Genomic DNA, 14,458 nt, shown 5'->3' with positions numbered 1-14,458 from the left:
CCCAGGGAGGTGGTGGAGTCTCCTTCTCTGGAGATATTCAAGACCTGCCTGGACGCCTACCTGTGCAACGTGTTTTAGGGAGCCTGCTTTGGCAGGGGGGTTGGACTCGATGAGCTCTGGAGGTCCCTTCCAACCCCTACAATTCTGTGATTCTGTGATTCTGTGGTTTTGGAGGAGTTATGGAATTTACAGAGAGTTTTTGAATACTGCTAAGGTAACTGATATGTAGGAATTAGGTAAAATAGCAGTGCAAGATGTCTTTGCTGAAATTTGCTGGAACATTTATATTTTCTAGTGTCCAGTATATGCTAAGAACCTTGGAGACAGAACAAGCAACACGCAGGTTGAACTGAGCACAAAAGGAGGCAGCTGTGCTTTTGTTACTTCTATCTTCACTTTCAACACCCTATTCAGCTTGTCATGAACATCTATGACCTGTGTGTTGATCAGTCAGTTTGGACTCAAGAAATAGATGTTGTCATAGTTTTAATCTGGAAAGAAATAACTTCACACCATCAATTAACTTCTGAGAATAGCCAAGCCAATTTTTCTAGTTCCAGGTAGTGATTACACCCATAGCTGTGTACGTACTTTCAGAAATCATCCTTTTTAGCACAAGACCCCTTCAGGAATGGAGGCATCCTAAAAAGCTGTTGATTTCTGTAGACCCTCAACAAGCAGAGGGTGGCCTGCTGTTCCTTCTTTGCTACTCTAGCAACAGCCAACCTGCAGACTATGACATAGGATTAAAAATAAATAAAGAAAATTGGTGAACAGATTCACAAATGAGACTTCTTGCATTTCTGCTGCTCAAAGACGTGAATCCTAGAAACATCAGTATGTAAGTTGACCTGCGGAGATAGGAGGCATGTGGCCTTACTGGGGGAGGGAGAAAGAACAGCATATTCACCAGCCTGCAGTACAGCAGCGTGTCCCCTTGTTTCACAGTACCTACCGCTGCTTTGAGATGCAGGGCATCTATCTTACTGAAATCACCAAATGAGTAGCTAACCGTCCTCTCCAGATCGCTACAGAAATGTGATGCACCAAGCACTTAACTGTTACTGAAGTACCATTGCTGTTGTTGCACCATAATTTAATCTGCAGTAGCTCAAATCTGCAGAGTAGTGAAAACTTTTACCAGTTACAAACAGGAAAGGTGATTTGAGTATCTTCTGTCTCCCCAGCCAGGTCTGCACATGGCCTTTATAAGTTAGTTGCTGCAATGACTGAATATCCTAAACTAATTTTCTTGTTATAAACAGATGGCAGCGTGAGATTTTACCAGCTATAGCAGAGTATTCACAAGAAATCAGCACTAAAACCTTGCACACCCTAACAAGGCATTTCTTAGGACTAACTCCAAGGAAGAAACATGGCTTTGAAGGTGTTATAACATTTTCTTTAGCATCTGGCTTTTCCCAGGAATGTCTATCTAAAAGTAGGACCTACTTTTTTCTTGGAATGTGATAAGGTTGGAGCAGTCTGCTCATTCTCATCCTTGTTCTTATTAAAACTTCTTGTATTAAAAGACTGTGCACTGAGAAACAACTGGCTCATAAACCAGCTTGACATAAAATAATGCAATGAACTCATTTTCTCTATGCAAAATAGCTACGAGCACATCCTCTCAATATATCTATGTATCTATATACCTAGCTTAAATTCAGTTATCCAATTTCCCTCCAGTGGTAATTTTTTGGCAGAATCAAGTAATCTTAAATTTTTCCACCTTTATGCTACCTTTAGTAACATTGTAAAGGGAATAGAAGTTACTGTAATGGACCCTGTTCAAAGTGTAACAGTGGGCATTGTGGTATCCTACTTTTTTCCTCTGTGCCAACTACTGTCCCCTTCGGATTTCTCTGACACTTTTTCTTAGCTGCTCAATGTGTTGACCTTGCCTTTGATGGAGGCTTCTTAAACAATTTTGCGCTTGTGTGTGTGTATACAAGCGTTTATTAAAAACACTTGTATAACAATTACTGAAAAGAAAGCAAATCTGTCAAGCACAGTGGATCTCTGTGCACCTTTTATCATAATGATTTGCTCTGGTTCAATTTCTGCTTCCTCTGGTGTCTGAACCATTTAAGAAGGCCTGGCTATAACTTCTAAATGGGCAAAAAAACAACACTGCACCATAAGGAATGTGTATGTTAACAAATAATTGTGCATGTTTATTTTAGGATGCATTTTATATTGGAGGGAGACACACCCACCTTCTGCTTACAAGGAAACTCTTGGGGAATAGGAATTTCTTTAGCCTGCTCCTCCCCTTATTGTTCAATGCTTCCTTGTACTGACAAGGATGGCTTCCTCTCCTTCAGGCAAACTTTCATTCCAGCTTGCTTTTGTTCCTGACATGGCCCAAATAAAACTACTCTACTCTCCACTCATGTCCCTCTTCACATTTGAGTTTCTAAGCAGTGAACGTTGCACTTCTGGAATAGCAACCAACCCATACAGCCTTCACTGTTCAAATGATTATTTGAAACAATAGACACTCTGAGGTGGAGTACTGCCTAAAACACTACAATCACCCACTTTCTGATGTAAGCTAGATTTAGGAATTAGCCTACAATTTAATTTAGGCATATAAGGGACCATATATACCTACACCCCCTGCCCCAGTAAGCAGCTTGTTTGAGGTGTAGACTTAAAACGCTAAGTTGCAGGAACTACTGCAGATTTGTCCCAGGCCTGTGGTCTAGGACAGTAGCCCAATAAATGGACTCCATCATTTAGATATACCAGTTCAAGCTTTGAATGGCATCACAATTGAGTTCAGGCATCTCTTACGCTGCCAAAATTAGCTTTTTTCAACAAACTTGTATAGACCTATTCTTTCTTCACTCCTCCATCACTAATTCAGTTCAGATTTATGTCAAAATTGAAGAGATATTGAGAAAGGAAAGCAGAAATGTGTTTAGATGAAAGTGACTGTGCAGATGGACCACACTGCAATAGTGTGCAGTAGACAGCACCAAAACTAGAATTCCAGTGGAAGCCAGTGCAACACGAGTCCTGACTCTCACTGCTCCTGTCACAAAGACCTTCAAATCTACAAATGGAAAGTGCCTGAGAAACAGGAGGTAGATGGAGATATCCAAACAATTCAATTGGAAAGTCTTATTTGGATCTATAATTTCATTCAGTTATATCAGAATAAAGGTTAAAATAGTCTTCCAGAAAGCTTTAGTCTGAAGAGAAATGGAATATTACATACCTTCCTATCCTTCTCATCTGATTCCCATAATGAATAGGATATATTTAAGATAAAGCCCTTATTACCCCATTAGTGCTTTCTGGCTCCTATCTCCAGCTTCTATCTCCAGCAATTATTGTTGTTTCCTCCACTGAGTTGAAGACTCCTATTCAGTATTTCTCTAGGGAAAATATATAGTTTCCTACATGTATCCAAACAATTTTATTTCTGGTAAACTGAACAGATGAACATATTAAATCTTCACATTTGGATAATTTCTCTTTTCATTAAGTCTTTCGGGTTGTTTTTTTTTCTGAACATTTTCTAATTTTCCAGCAGCCCCTACAAAATAAACAACGCAGATCTGTGGAAAGAATTCCAGAGTGGGTACAGATAGCTTCACGTTTCAGTACTTTCTTGGACTTTGTTCCCACTGTTCTCTGTTAGCTTATTAATGTATCAGGTTGACTTGCTTGTCCATTATGACCCGTCAATTGCTCCCAAGGCTATTGTTTTTCCTGTTTGTTGTCACTAAACTGATTGCTTTATAATATGCGTTAAGTGTAATTTGTTTGAACAGATCCAAATTAATGATCTTGATCTGTTTATACAACCACTCTGCCTACATTGTTAATTACCCTTTACCAACCTTTGCATCATAAACTTCATCATCTGATACTGTTCTATTTCCATTCCTACTATGAAAATATTGAACAGTATCAGCCCATTCCTGCTCCTGCATTTTACACACCACCATTTGATAATGATACAGAGATAAGTACTGCAGAGATTCGTAACTGCCTGATAGTCATTCTTCAGTCAAAATAATCCAGACTGTATTCTTGTTACAGAAATGCTTCTCTCTAAAATCTGAGTATGCTACTAAAAATACAATGCAGGCATTGATGTTTGTCTTTACATCAACTCAGTTGCCTTTGTCGAGTCTGTAACTTCTTCCAGTGATGAGGATCAAATTCCTCACTAGAAGTCCCACTACTGAGGAAATGAGAATATGCAAACCTAGGAGTAGCAGTAAATACAGGAATTCATTTACAAGTTACTTGCCAAAGCACTATTATAGACATAAAAAATTGATTTGGATCAGAAAAAATACAAGTTCTTTCATGGTAGCACCTCTACTTTGTGCACCAGACAATGGTATGAAACAACAAAGAAAAAACCTAGCTTATACCAGCTGCCATCATATTCAGTCTCTCACATCAGAGAATGGCATTAATAAGAGCTCATACTATGTACAAAAGCCACATGCACCAAGCACTACACAAATCCAGGAGATAAAGAAAACAAAACTGGTCTGTACAGCCATAGGCAGAATTTTCTATATGTCAGCTACTGAAACAAAACCATGTTCTTGCAAAGCAAGACAGAGAAGAAATTATTTACCTGTGTCTATTTCAGTTTGACTAATGCATCGTTTTATGTATTCACCATGGTCCCTACTCCTTAGAGAAGGAATTGTTCTGAAAATAAATTAATCAAAATAACAAATGGAGTTTCACTGTAAGTGAAACCAACAGCTCTTCTTTGCAGATGAGGAGCTGGCTTTGGACCTGGGAAAAACATGGGCATGAACCACCACAGTAACTCTGTCAGAACTGTAAGTCAAGACAAGCATAGTGTCTCTTCCATTTCTATACAGGAAGCTGTATGTTCCAACCTGTAATTACAATTCTGTTTGAATCAGACAGAGAGGATGTGTTTAAACTGCCGATAAGCCATTTTAATGTCATTCCGAATTGTGTGAAGTACCCAGTATAAGCTGTGTAATCTGCCTCAGTATCTTGGAGATGAAATAGATGAAATAGCATGATTTAAAAGGAAAGTATAATCCCTTAGAGGGGTCCAAATCATAAAACATCAGTGTTGTCACTGGTAGAACCTCAGGATGTATTGTAAATAACTGAGATTTCACTGCAAAAATATTTCTCTTTGTTTTATAGCATGTGAATCCATCATTTATTTCTCACAGTCAGAGGAAAATAAAAGGTTTAAAATGACAACAGTTACATAAGAAATGAAAACGGTTGCAAGGGAGACACTTGAAATGGAAAAAATATTTAGACTTGGATTTTCTAACAAGGGAGGAGTGCAAGTCTCCCTTTCAAATAGGACCTCAGTCAATATTTAGGCTTCCACTCTCACTTTGACTTGAGCTAAACAGCTCCATTTTTTGAGTATTGGGACTTCAGGTATTTCAGGTCTTATGTCCTGTTCAAAGCCAGCAGGTCAAGGGCTCCTAAATGCCTCATTCATTTATTAAACTGGGATTTCAGCTTCTTCATAGTTCTGGCACTTTTGCAAGACATCTGTGTTTTATCAGTGTTTGTCTGTACATCCTTCAAATTTGTGATCTGCACACATCAAGGTTTCACTAGCGTGGAGTCTGACTCATAGTCAGTAACAACCATCCCATGTGAATTTTGTCTCCTTACAAATCCTAACTGAAATACTAACAACTGGCCTGTCAGAACACATTTCACCCATCAGAAATAAAATGCTGTACTATACAGTTATTGGAATCCATTCTCTATGATTAGATCAATACATTATGACTGAACTGTCAGGTCAGATTAGATCGATACATTATGACTGAACTGTCAGGTCAATAGTTTACAAATTTTTTCTTATCATACAATTTATCACAGCCATCTGTAAATACAATACAGTAGCATAACATCACACATAGAAACTACTGGGGAAAGGGAAAAAGATAAAGACAATATAATCAGAAAAGGATGAATTTCAGCACCAAATTTCTCAATCCTTCAAATTCACAAATTCTCCAGCATTTTCACTGTCTCTAAGTAGACTGTATGCACAGGTCTTAGGATGTGAGTGCTGTCTGTGAAAAACCCCACATGTATATGACATTCACATTATTTTGATTCTAAGATACTAGCATATCTTTCTCTTTAGTGTAAGCATTAATTATGTTTCCAGATGACTGTGATTTCACGGTATGAAGCTTATACTACAGCAGACAGCTTATATTCACTTGTTTTATATACTGCTTCCTGAGAACAGAAGAAGTTAAGATTTTTTCTACAGGTACATATAGCAGTTTTTCCTATAGCAGTTTTTCCTATAGCAGTTTTTCCTATAGCAGTTTCAGTAGCAGCTGAAAGAATATCTAGACTGCTTATGCCTCTGAACAATCTCAAGTCAAACATCTGAACCTTCTTCCTTTGGGCAGCATCTATTCAGCACCTAGGAAACAAATTGGTACCAAGAGCCTGGAAGGTTCTGTAGGCAAGGCTGTGAGATGGGGGTCTGTCTCTTGCCTCTTGTCTCTTACCACAGATTTCCTGTGACCTTGCTGGATTGCTTCATCTTTCTTTTCATATCAGTTTTGCATCTCTGAGGATAATCCATGCCTCCCTTCCTGTTTTCTGTTCGCTTTTATTTCAACTTCTGCGAGATCAAAGCTGCCTTATATGCCCTCATGTATGACTCTGCTTACTCTGTGTTCCGTGCTACTATAATACAGAGCTCACCAGCACCGATCCCTGAGTTCTGCCAGTTAATAAACACTTCAGATTCAGTAGGAAGTTCTGCTTTGCACTGATGGGAGAGACATTCCTTGCATTGTGTGAATGCACAAAACAAAGGCTGAGAAGGGATATGAACACTCTCTATAAATACAACCTGGAGGTAAACACCAGAGGAGGAAAAGAACTATTTTAAGGAAAGGGACAATGTAATCCCAAGAATAAATGGCCATGAATCTGGTTAGGAAACTAGGACTGGGCAGAATAAGAGGTTCTCAGCTTCCTGAAGGAATAGCAGGAAAGCTACCTAAAATGACTGAAGACATAATTTGATACAATGATACAATGATAATGTGACCTTGTGATCTGTAACAATGGATACTGCTTTTAGTAATGAAGGTAACAACGTTCAGCCCTATGCTCTGAAGAAAGAAAACTGCTAATAAAATTTCAGTTTACAACTGAACAATCTGATATTCCTTGCATTGTGCGCCCACTGAGATCAGTCAAGATGAGAGCTGCTTTTTTAATATAACAGAGAGATGGAGAAAGAGCAGTCAGAGCACCACAGCTAAAATGATTCTGGCTGTCTTGCTTAACTGTCAGATGAGTTCATCTTCCTGGGATGAGTTCAGTCCAGACAGGATCAGGAAACAGAACAGAAAAGTCACCACCTTTCAGGTGGGAGGGTGTCCCACTCCCCACTCAAAGGGGAGCAAGAGTCTTTCTATATAAACTCAGAGCAGCAGTATGACATACTGGTACAACTGCAAAGGACTCAATTTGAGCTTAAACGATCCTTTCTAGTACTGTATTCCTGTGCTTTGGCAAACAATGATTCACAGCTTCCCAACACACAACAGTGGTAAGGTAAAGCACCTAGCAGTGATATCTCTGGACCTTAGGTTATATCTATGCAAGTGAAGTGCCCAGAAATATTCACTCCCTGGAACAAGGAAACATGGTGAAACAATTTAGGATTAAAGCAAAAGTGACTATTTCTTTCCATCTTTACCTCTACGCAATGTTAGATTTTTCTAACAAGTTCCAGAGTTAGCAGTAATGGTTTCCCAGATTGTAAGATTTTTTACACACATGCCTCATCCCTGAAAACCAGAAACAGTTACTGGAGAATTTAAAGCTTGCCCCAGTCTTCTAGCGATTTCTTTTAATGGTGACCTGTTGAAGGTCTTGTATTTAGCAGTTGTTCCCTTCTGATCCTGTTTCTCACCTTCTCAGTTTCCATCAGGGAAATGATCTGGTAAATTAAGAGGAAAGAGGAAAGGACTGGGCTTGCCTTAGAGAGAAAACTGTACCAAAATAAATCCACCAAAACAAGCAAACAAACGGAAAATAAATAAATAAAGAAATCAACCAACCAATACCTCCCCAAAATCCAATTTCCAAAGGAAAGCTGCAGAAAATTTCCTAGAGGCATTGTGAAGAACTGAGCGAGTCCGAGGGAGAACGGGTTAGCAGCGCCACTTCCCTTGGCAGGCGCAGCCCACACGAGCCCTCAGCCCCTTCACGGCTCGTGGCCGCTCTGGCGGAGCCGGTGAGGGGGCACCCGCGGCCCGGGGCGCGCCGTGTCTCGCGGGTAACCGGAGGAGCACCCACCGAAGAGCATGGAAGGGGAGGGCCGGCCCTGGACGCAGGGTGCCTGCCCGGGGGGTGCCATCCCGGAGGCAGGGCCCCAGAAGAATTCCGTCTAGCCGGCCGTGACAGCCCAAAGGAAGGAGGGTCCCAGTACCAGGAAGGATGCCCGGCCCCAGGGAAAAGATGCCTGGACACGGAGAGCCGTGCCTGAAGAGCCGCGCACTTACCGGTGTTGTTCATCTTCCACCTCAACTTCCCTCGCTGGCTGCCCCGGGCGCTCAGAGCATGGTCCCGGGGCCGCAACCGCCCTCGCTCCTTGCGAACGCGCCCGGTGCTAGAGCCCCTCTGGGGGCATGGGAGCGCGGGCGGGGCAGCTGGACCCGGCGCGGCGGGCTGGGCAGGCAGGACTGCCGGCTCGGGGGCGGTCAGCGCCGCGGCGCGCCTCCGCCCTGCCCCGCGCGCGGCCCTTCCAGGGGCGGCGGCCGGCGCCGGCGCCCCGCACGGCAGGCAGCGCGTGGGGGTAGGCCAGGCAGGGCCATCCGCTGCGGCGGGACGAGCCCCTGAATTACGCGGGGTGCGGGCGGGGGCAAGAAACGCGGAGCTGATGCCGAAGGGCGCAGAAATTTAAAGACGCAGCGGGTTGTCCTCTTCTCTTGTACCCCCTTCTTTTGCCCTACCATCTCCTCAAATTGGTGTTCCCCACCCCTTTCCATTTCCCTCAGTCCTTCTTTGTACACCCCTTCGTCCATTTTCCCTCCTCTCTTTCACTCTCCTTCCTTTTCTTCCCCCCTTACTTCTCACCCTCCCATCTCCCCCCTTCCCTCTCTCCATTAGCATCCATCCATCCATCCATCCATCCATCCATCCATCCATCCATCCATCCATCCATCCATCCATCCATCCATCCATCCATCCCTCCTTTTCCCCCCTCCCCCCTCCCTTCGTCAGCTTTTCCCTCCCATCTGTTTTTCCTTTCCCTCTGACTCCCCCATTCCCCTCCCTCGGTTCCCCATGGGACAGGACTGTCCCCGCCTCGGAAAACCGGGGGAAGAAGGCTCGGAGAAGCCGCCCCCAAATTACCCAATCCGGCCTTGGCGCGGAGGTTTTATCCGGGTTGAAGAGCACCCCTGCAGAGCCGGCAGCACCTGCCACTGAAGGAGCAGCGGAGCCATTGTCCGTCACTCACCAGAGCAGTTTCAGACGGCATCAGGCGGTTATCTTTTTCCCCTATCCCATAAAACAGCTTCCGGCTCAGTGAAGTTAACAGTCGTGCTGCGCCTGGGCACTTCTCCCTGGTAAGCAGTGGTAACCCCCCAAAAAGGTTGGATTGCTCTTCTGCTCTCAATAAGGGCTTGGTATAGCCCTGCTACCCTTCCTACTGGTGCTGTAATTGCTCACACAAGAAAGTACAACATCCCAAATTTCCCTCCCTTGGTAGAGAAAACCCAGGAAAACTAGAGTTTTCTTCCTTTCTCAGGGAAGAACCATTCCCCTACATGTGAGGATGGATGCTTGGGGCCATCCCTGAGTCCTGTATGCCAGCAAAGTATGCCTGCCTGGAGTGCCCAGGCTAATGTGTGCATGAAACTATAAAAGGTCCTGCCTTGACTTCTTGCATTCCACAAAAATCAGAACTACTGCCCCAGGCAGTAGATGTTAGCTTTGCAAAGTACTATTGTCATTCTGCTGACAGATGTTCTATAGTCTAGTCAAGGTTCTTGAGGGCTTTGACTGGTATCCAGGGATGACTGGTTCTGACTTTTAGGGGATCCTGGTTGTATTGCTACACCAGTCACTAGTGGAATTCCCCAGGGCTCCATTTTGGGGCCAATTCTCTTTAACATTTTCATAAATGACTTGGATATAGGAGAGCAAGCTGTTTTGAGCAGTTTGCGGACTACTAAATTAGAAGGAGCTGTTGTCTCTGTTGAAGGTAGAAAGGCCTTGCAAAGAAATCTAGACAAAGAACTGGGCAATCACCAACTGCCTGAAGTTTAACAAGAGCAAACACCAGATTCTGCATCTGGGGAGGGGCATCCCTGGTTACAAATACATACAGTCTGAGGGATGAGATGCTGGAAGGCAGCCTCACTGAAAGGGATTTGGGGGTCTTGCTCAAAAACAAGTTGAATGTGAGTCAAGAGCATAGCCAGGCAGCCAGGAGGACCAACCATATCGTGGGGCATGTTGTTAGCTGGTTGAAGAACGCATCTTGCTCTGCACTGCACTGGTGCAGCATCACCTCAGACACTGTGTGCCATTTTGCGTGCCACAGTAAAAAAAACAAAACAAAACAACAACAACAACAACAAAACAAAAAACAAAACAAACAAAAAAAAAAAAAACCAACAAAAAAAACCAAACCCAGGACATAAAGTTATTAGAGAGTGTCCAAAGGAGGGCTACGAAGATAGTGCAAAGTCTAGAGGGGAAGATATTTGAGGAGTGGCTGAAGTCCTTTGGTTTGTTCAGCCCAGAGAGGAGGATATTGAAGGAAGACCTCATGGTGGCCTATGGCTTCCTGATGAGAAGGAGCAGAGAGGCGGGAAGAGAGACACTGATCTCTTCTCTCTGCTTACACTGATAGATCCAGAGGGAACAGCATGGAGCTTGGCAGAGCAGGGTTGGGCTAAATATGAGGAAAAGGTTTTTCACCAGGAGGGTGTTTGGGTGCTGAAACAGCCTCCCCATGGAAGCGGCCATATCACCAAACTCGCCAGAGTTCAAGAAGTGTCTGGACAATGCTCTCAGACATATGGATCTGATTTTTGGGTGGTCCCACATGGAGTCAGGAGTTGGACTCAATGATTCTTATTGATCCCTTCCAACTCAGGGTACTCTATAATTCTGTGACTTCTGAGCAAGCATTTGAAATCCCGTATGGTTTGGGATGTACACAAATTCATAGTAGGAACCCTAGTCTATGAGCTAGAAAAGAAGATGGACATTTCCTGTGTCTTTATGCCTTCATAGTGTAGCACACCTTGTGCACGTCCACTTATGTGAAATGAAATGGATTTTCCTGGCCCACTTATAGACAACAGTTATATGACTTTCCCCCACTTTCATGTATTGGTCCCTCATTTACTCCTGCCACCTGCAGCACTGATGCCTGTATCAGTCAGTACAAGTAACTAATGTCAACAGAAAGTATTACCTGAAGAAGCTTCAGAAATACAGTTTTATGTTGTTGCAATGTATGTGAAAGAGTTTATATGAAACAATGGAAAAGAAACCACAAGTAGGAAAAAAAAAAAAAAAGTCACAGTACAGATGATTTGGAAAACATTGACTTAAAGTATGTTTTCCAGGAGAATAGTTTTTCAGTTATATATGAGAAAAATAATAATGCTTTGGGTTAGGGGGCAGCAGGAAGGAAAGAAAACATGTTTTTAATAGAAGAAATAAGAATGTGAGCCATAGAATTTTAGGGATTCTCCTGAGAACCTGAAAAACACAGTCTAAGTAATAGTTTTCTCATATCTGGAGCTAGATACATAATGGATAAATGTTGGTTAGGTATTAATAACAAAACAGAGCCTTTGTGGGGAAAAAAAAGAAAATAAACTAAGCAAATAAACCACATGGTCTCACAGTTCTTGTGCTGTTTCTAATATACTTCACTCAAAATCCTTTTCTGGTGTGCTATAGGGCAAAGAACTAAGATGCTTCTTAGTTTGTGATCTGAACTACCATTTCTCCACTTCCTGGAGCAATTAATTACATTTTTTTTTTATTATTTTTTTTTTTTTCCCTCACTGGGACCTAATAACAAGGAGGCAACTCCTGCTTCTGGTGTTATGTCAGTAGCTCAGAGCCTGGCTGAGAGCAAGCATTGCCAATTGTTAGTTCTATGACACAGCGCTTGGAAGAGCTGAGTGCTTCTCATAAGTTGCTGTCTGTCCTCAAATCTGACTTCTTCCACAAAGGGCCGGGTGCCTGAGTACCTTCAGGAGTCACTGACTCCTCTCTCTCAATCAGATCTGATTCATCTAAACTTTGAATTGGTTTGTGTTGGTTAAAAATGCAACGTGTACTCTGCTAAGAGACACTGCACTGTACACCAAGAAACGTATTCTTGAGCAGATCAGAGTAATTCTGGACACCATCCTTGATGGGCAACTAAGCTACAATTTGGGTGCAACAGAGATAAAGAAACAGACATCTGTGCAGTGATCACTATCTTTCAAAGAAACCTAAAGTACATTTACTAAGCAAAAGACTTATGTTCTCTTCATTGTCAGTCTAGAAGGCAATTCGAGGTGTTATTTCTTGTATTAACATGATGAAAAGCATTATTACCTCTACACCTAAATGCAAATAACTGCCATGTAACACCTGCTTGAAATTTGGCAGAAATGATCTATACTGAACATAGAAGAACTGAAAAGTGAATGGATGTGAATATACCCAGGAGACGCTGAAGGGTCAGATTAAACTTCTGCAGACCAAGGAAGAAACACTTCTTTTGCAAGCATCTATTGAAAGGAAGAGTACTGAAGAGTTAGAGGGTACACAACAGAAAATATCCCTTGCAGCAGGCAGGGTCCAGCACAGAGAAACTTAATAATGACTTAATTGACTAAAAGTGAAATCAACACATCTATTTCCATTACACAAATAGCTAAACAAATGAAACATCTTTTTAGAAATAATTCTGAATTTTAATAATGACTTCAGAAAGAATTTCCTTCGTAATATAATACAAATATCTATTTAGTTTTTGATGACTTGCTAAACTCAGGTGAACTGTATGAGCTTGTAGATCCTGATCCAGTAAGTCATTTAAGTATGTGCCTAAATCTGTGCAAGTAGTTAATCCATTTTAAATAGTGCTACTCCATATATTTATGTGCTAAAGTATATCAGAGCTATCTAGAATGTTAAAATCTTATTTTTTAAAATCACTGAAACATAAACCAGCACTCTACTTGTCATCTTAATGAAGCTCTGGAGACTCTATCATACTACACTGCCTATGCATCCTAATTATTATTTTTCAGCCTTTTAATGTCATTACATAGGGATGTTGCTCAAGATGAGGTCTACTACTTTATCATAAGCAGCATTTCTGAGCATTTTTCTCATCTTTCACTCTGCTGTCTCTTCTCTATAGGGGTCTGTATTTACTGTTTTGGTGACAGTGGCCTTATTAAAAGAAAACTTCTGGCATCATACTATGAATGCAGCAGTGGGAGGAGAGGGGGTTGCCCAGCAAATTGCACCTAACTAAACTTCCAACTTTCTTCTAGGTACAATTTCAGAAACAGATATCACCTTAGAAATCTTTACATTCATCTGGTATTAGTTGCCTGAGAAATCACAAGATTTTGTGCTATTTTGATATTTCCTCATGTATTTTAGTAGGTATGGTGCCATCTGGGAAACTGTGGGACAGGAAGAGGCAGTCCATCAATGCTCATCACCACTGATGATCTGATATTTTGGAAGATGGTTGATGGATACATACCCCTTAATAATGTTTTAAGGAAGGATAGTAGAGAGAGCTTCTCAACTGCCCAGATACATAGTTCTCAAATTTTTGCTCAATTTTTATTTGTTTTACCCAGTAAAACTTCCTTTGATTTAGCCTGAGAAGGGATGTGTCCCCAGACACATCTACCTTTAATCAATGAGACATGTTGATCATGCAGTCAAAAGAACACGGTACCCATATTTGCAATACAGAGCTCATGAGCTCCACAGCCAACAGGAAAAAAAAAAAAAAAAAAAAAAAAAAAAAAAAAAAAAAAAAAGCAGCTAAAGAAACCCTTGCATGGATTTACCTGCTACATTCAGCCTTGTTTACATCCTTTCTTTCAACCCCTCTGTGATGCTGTTACATAAAGCACCAGGGGAAATAACATCACAAGGAATCAAATAGTGGGATGGGAGCTGAAGGACTGCAGATGGCACCCAATCAAATGGAGCAAGACTGACATGTAAGTCAGGAGCAGTGTCACTAAGAGTCAGATGTTGTGCAGTTGTAAAACTGATGTCACTGAAAGAAAATTGGGCACTGAGTCCAAAAGGCTGAGTCTTGGCACAAACAATGTCAACAGGAGTTCTAGCTTCAGTAAAGCCAGTTTCACTCCTAGAGGTCAGCAAACACTCTCATAAAAATCTATCTGGAAAACAAAACAAAAAA

The 14,458-nt window shown here is 41.8% G+C and overlaps 1 protein-coding gene across 3 annotated transcripts in view; it reads right to left on the bottom strand.

The window, feature by feature from the left end:
* The window catches only part of FGD5 (FYVE, RhoGEF and PH domain containing 5), a 102,691-nt gene extending 93,978 nt beyond the window's left edge, over positions 1-8,713 (bottom strand). For all 3 annotated transcript variants that reach the window (XM_072347652.1, XM_072347653.1, XM_072347654.1), the window contains exon 1: positions 8,538-8,713. In XM_072347652.1, coding sequence (XP_072203753.1) covers positions 8,538-8,550 — 13 coding nt within the window. In that variant the 5' untranslated portion in view covers positions 8,551-8,713. The remainder of the gene's footprint in view (positions 1-8,537) is intronic.
* Between the last annotated feature and the right edge of the window lie 5,745 nt (positions 8,714-14,458).

Source organism: Excalfactoria chinensis, chromosome 12, assembly GCF_039878825.1.
Source record: "Excalfactoria chinensis isolate bCotChi1 chromosome 12, bCotChi1.hap2, whole genome shotgun sequence".
NCBI lineage: Eukaryota > Metazoa > Chordata > Aves > Galliformes > Phasianidae > Excalfactoria > Excalfactoria chinensis.
Note: the sequence above shows the minus strand (reverse complement) of the source record. Positions and strands in the feature narration are given on the sequence as shown.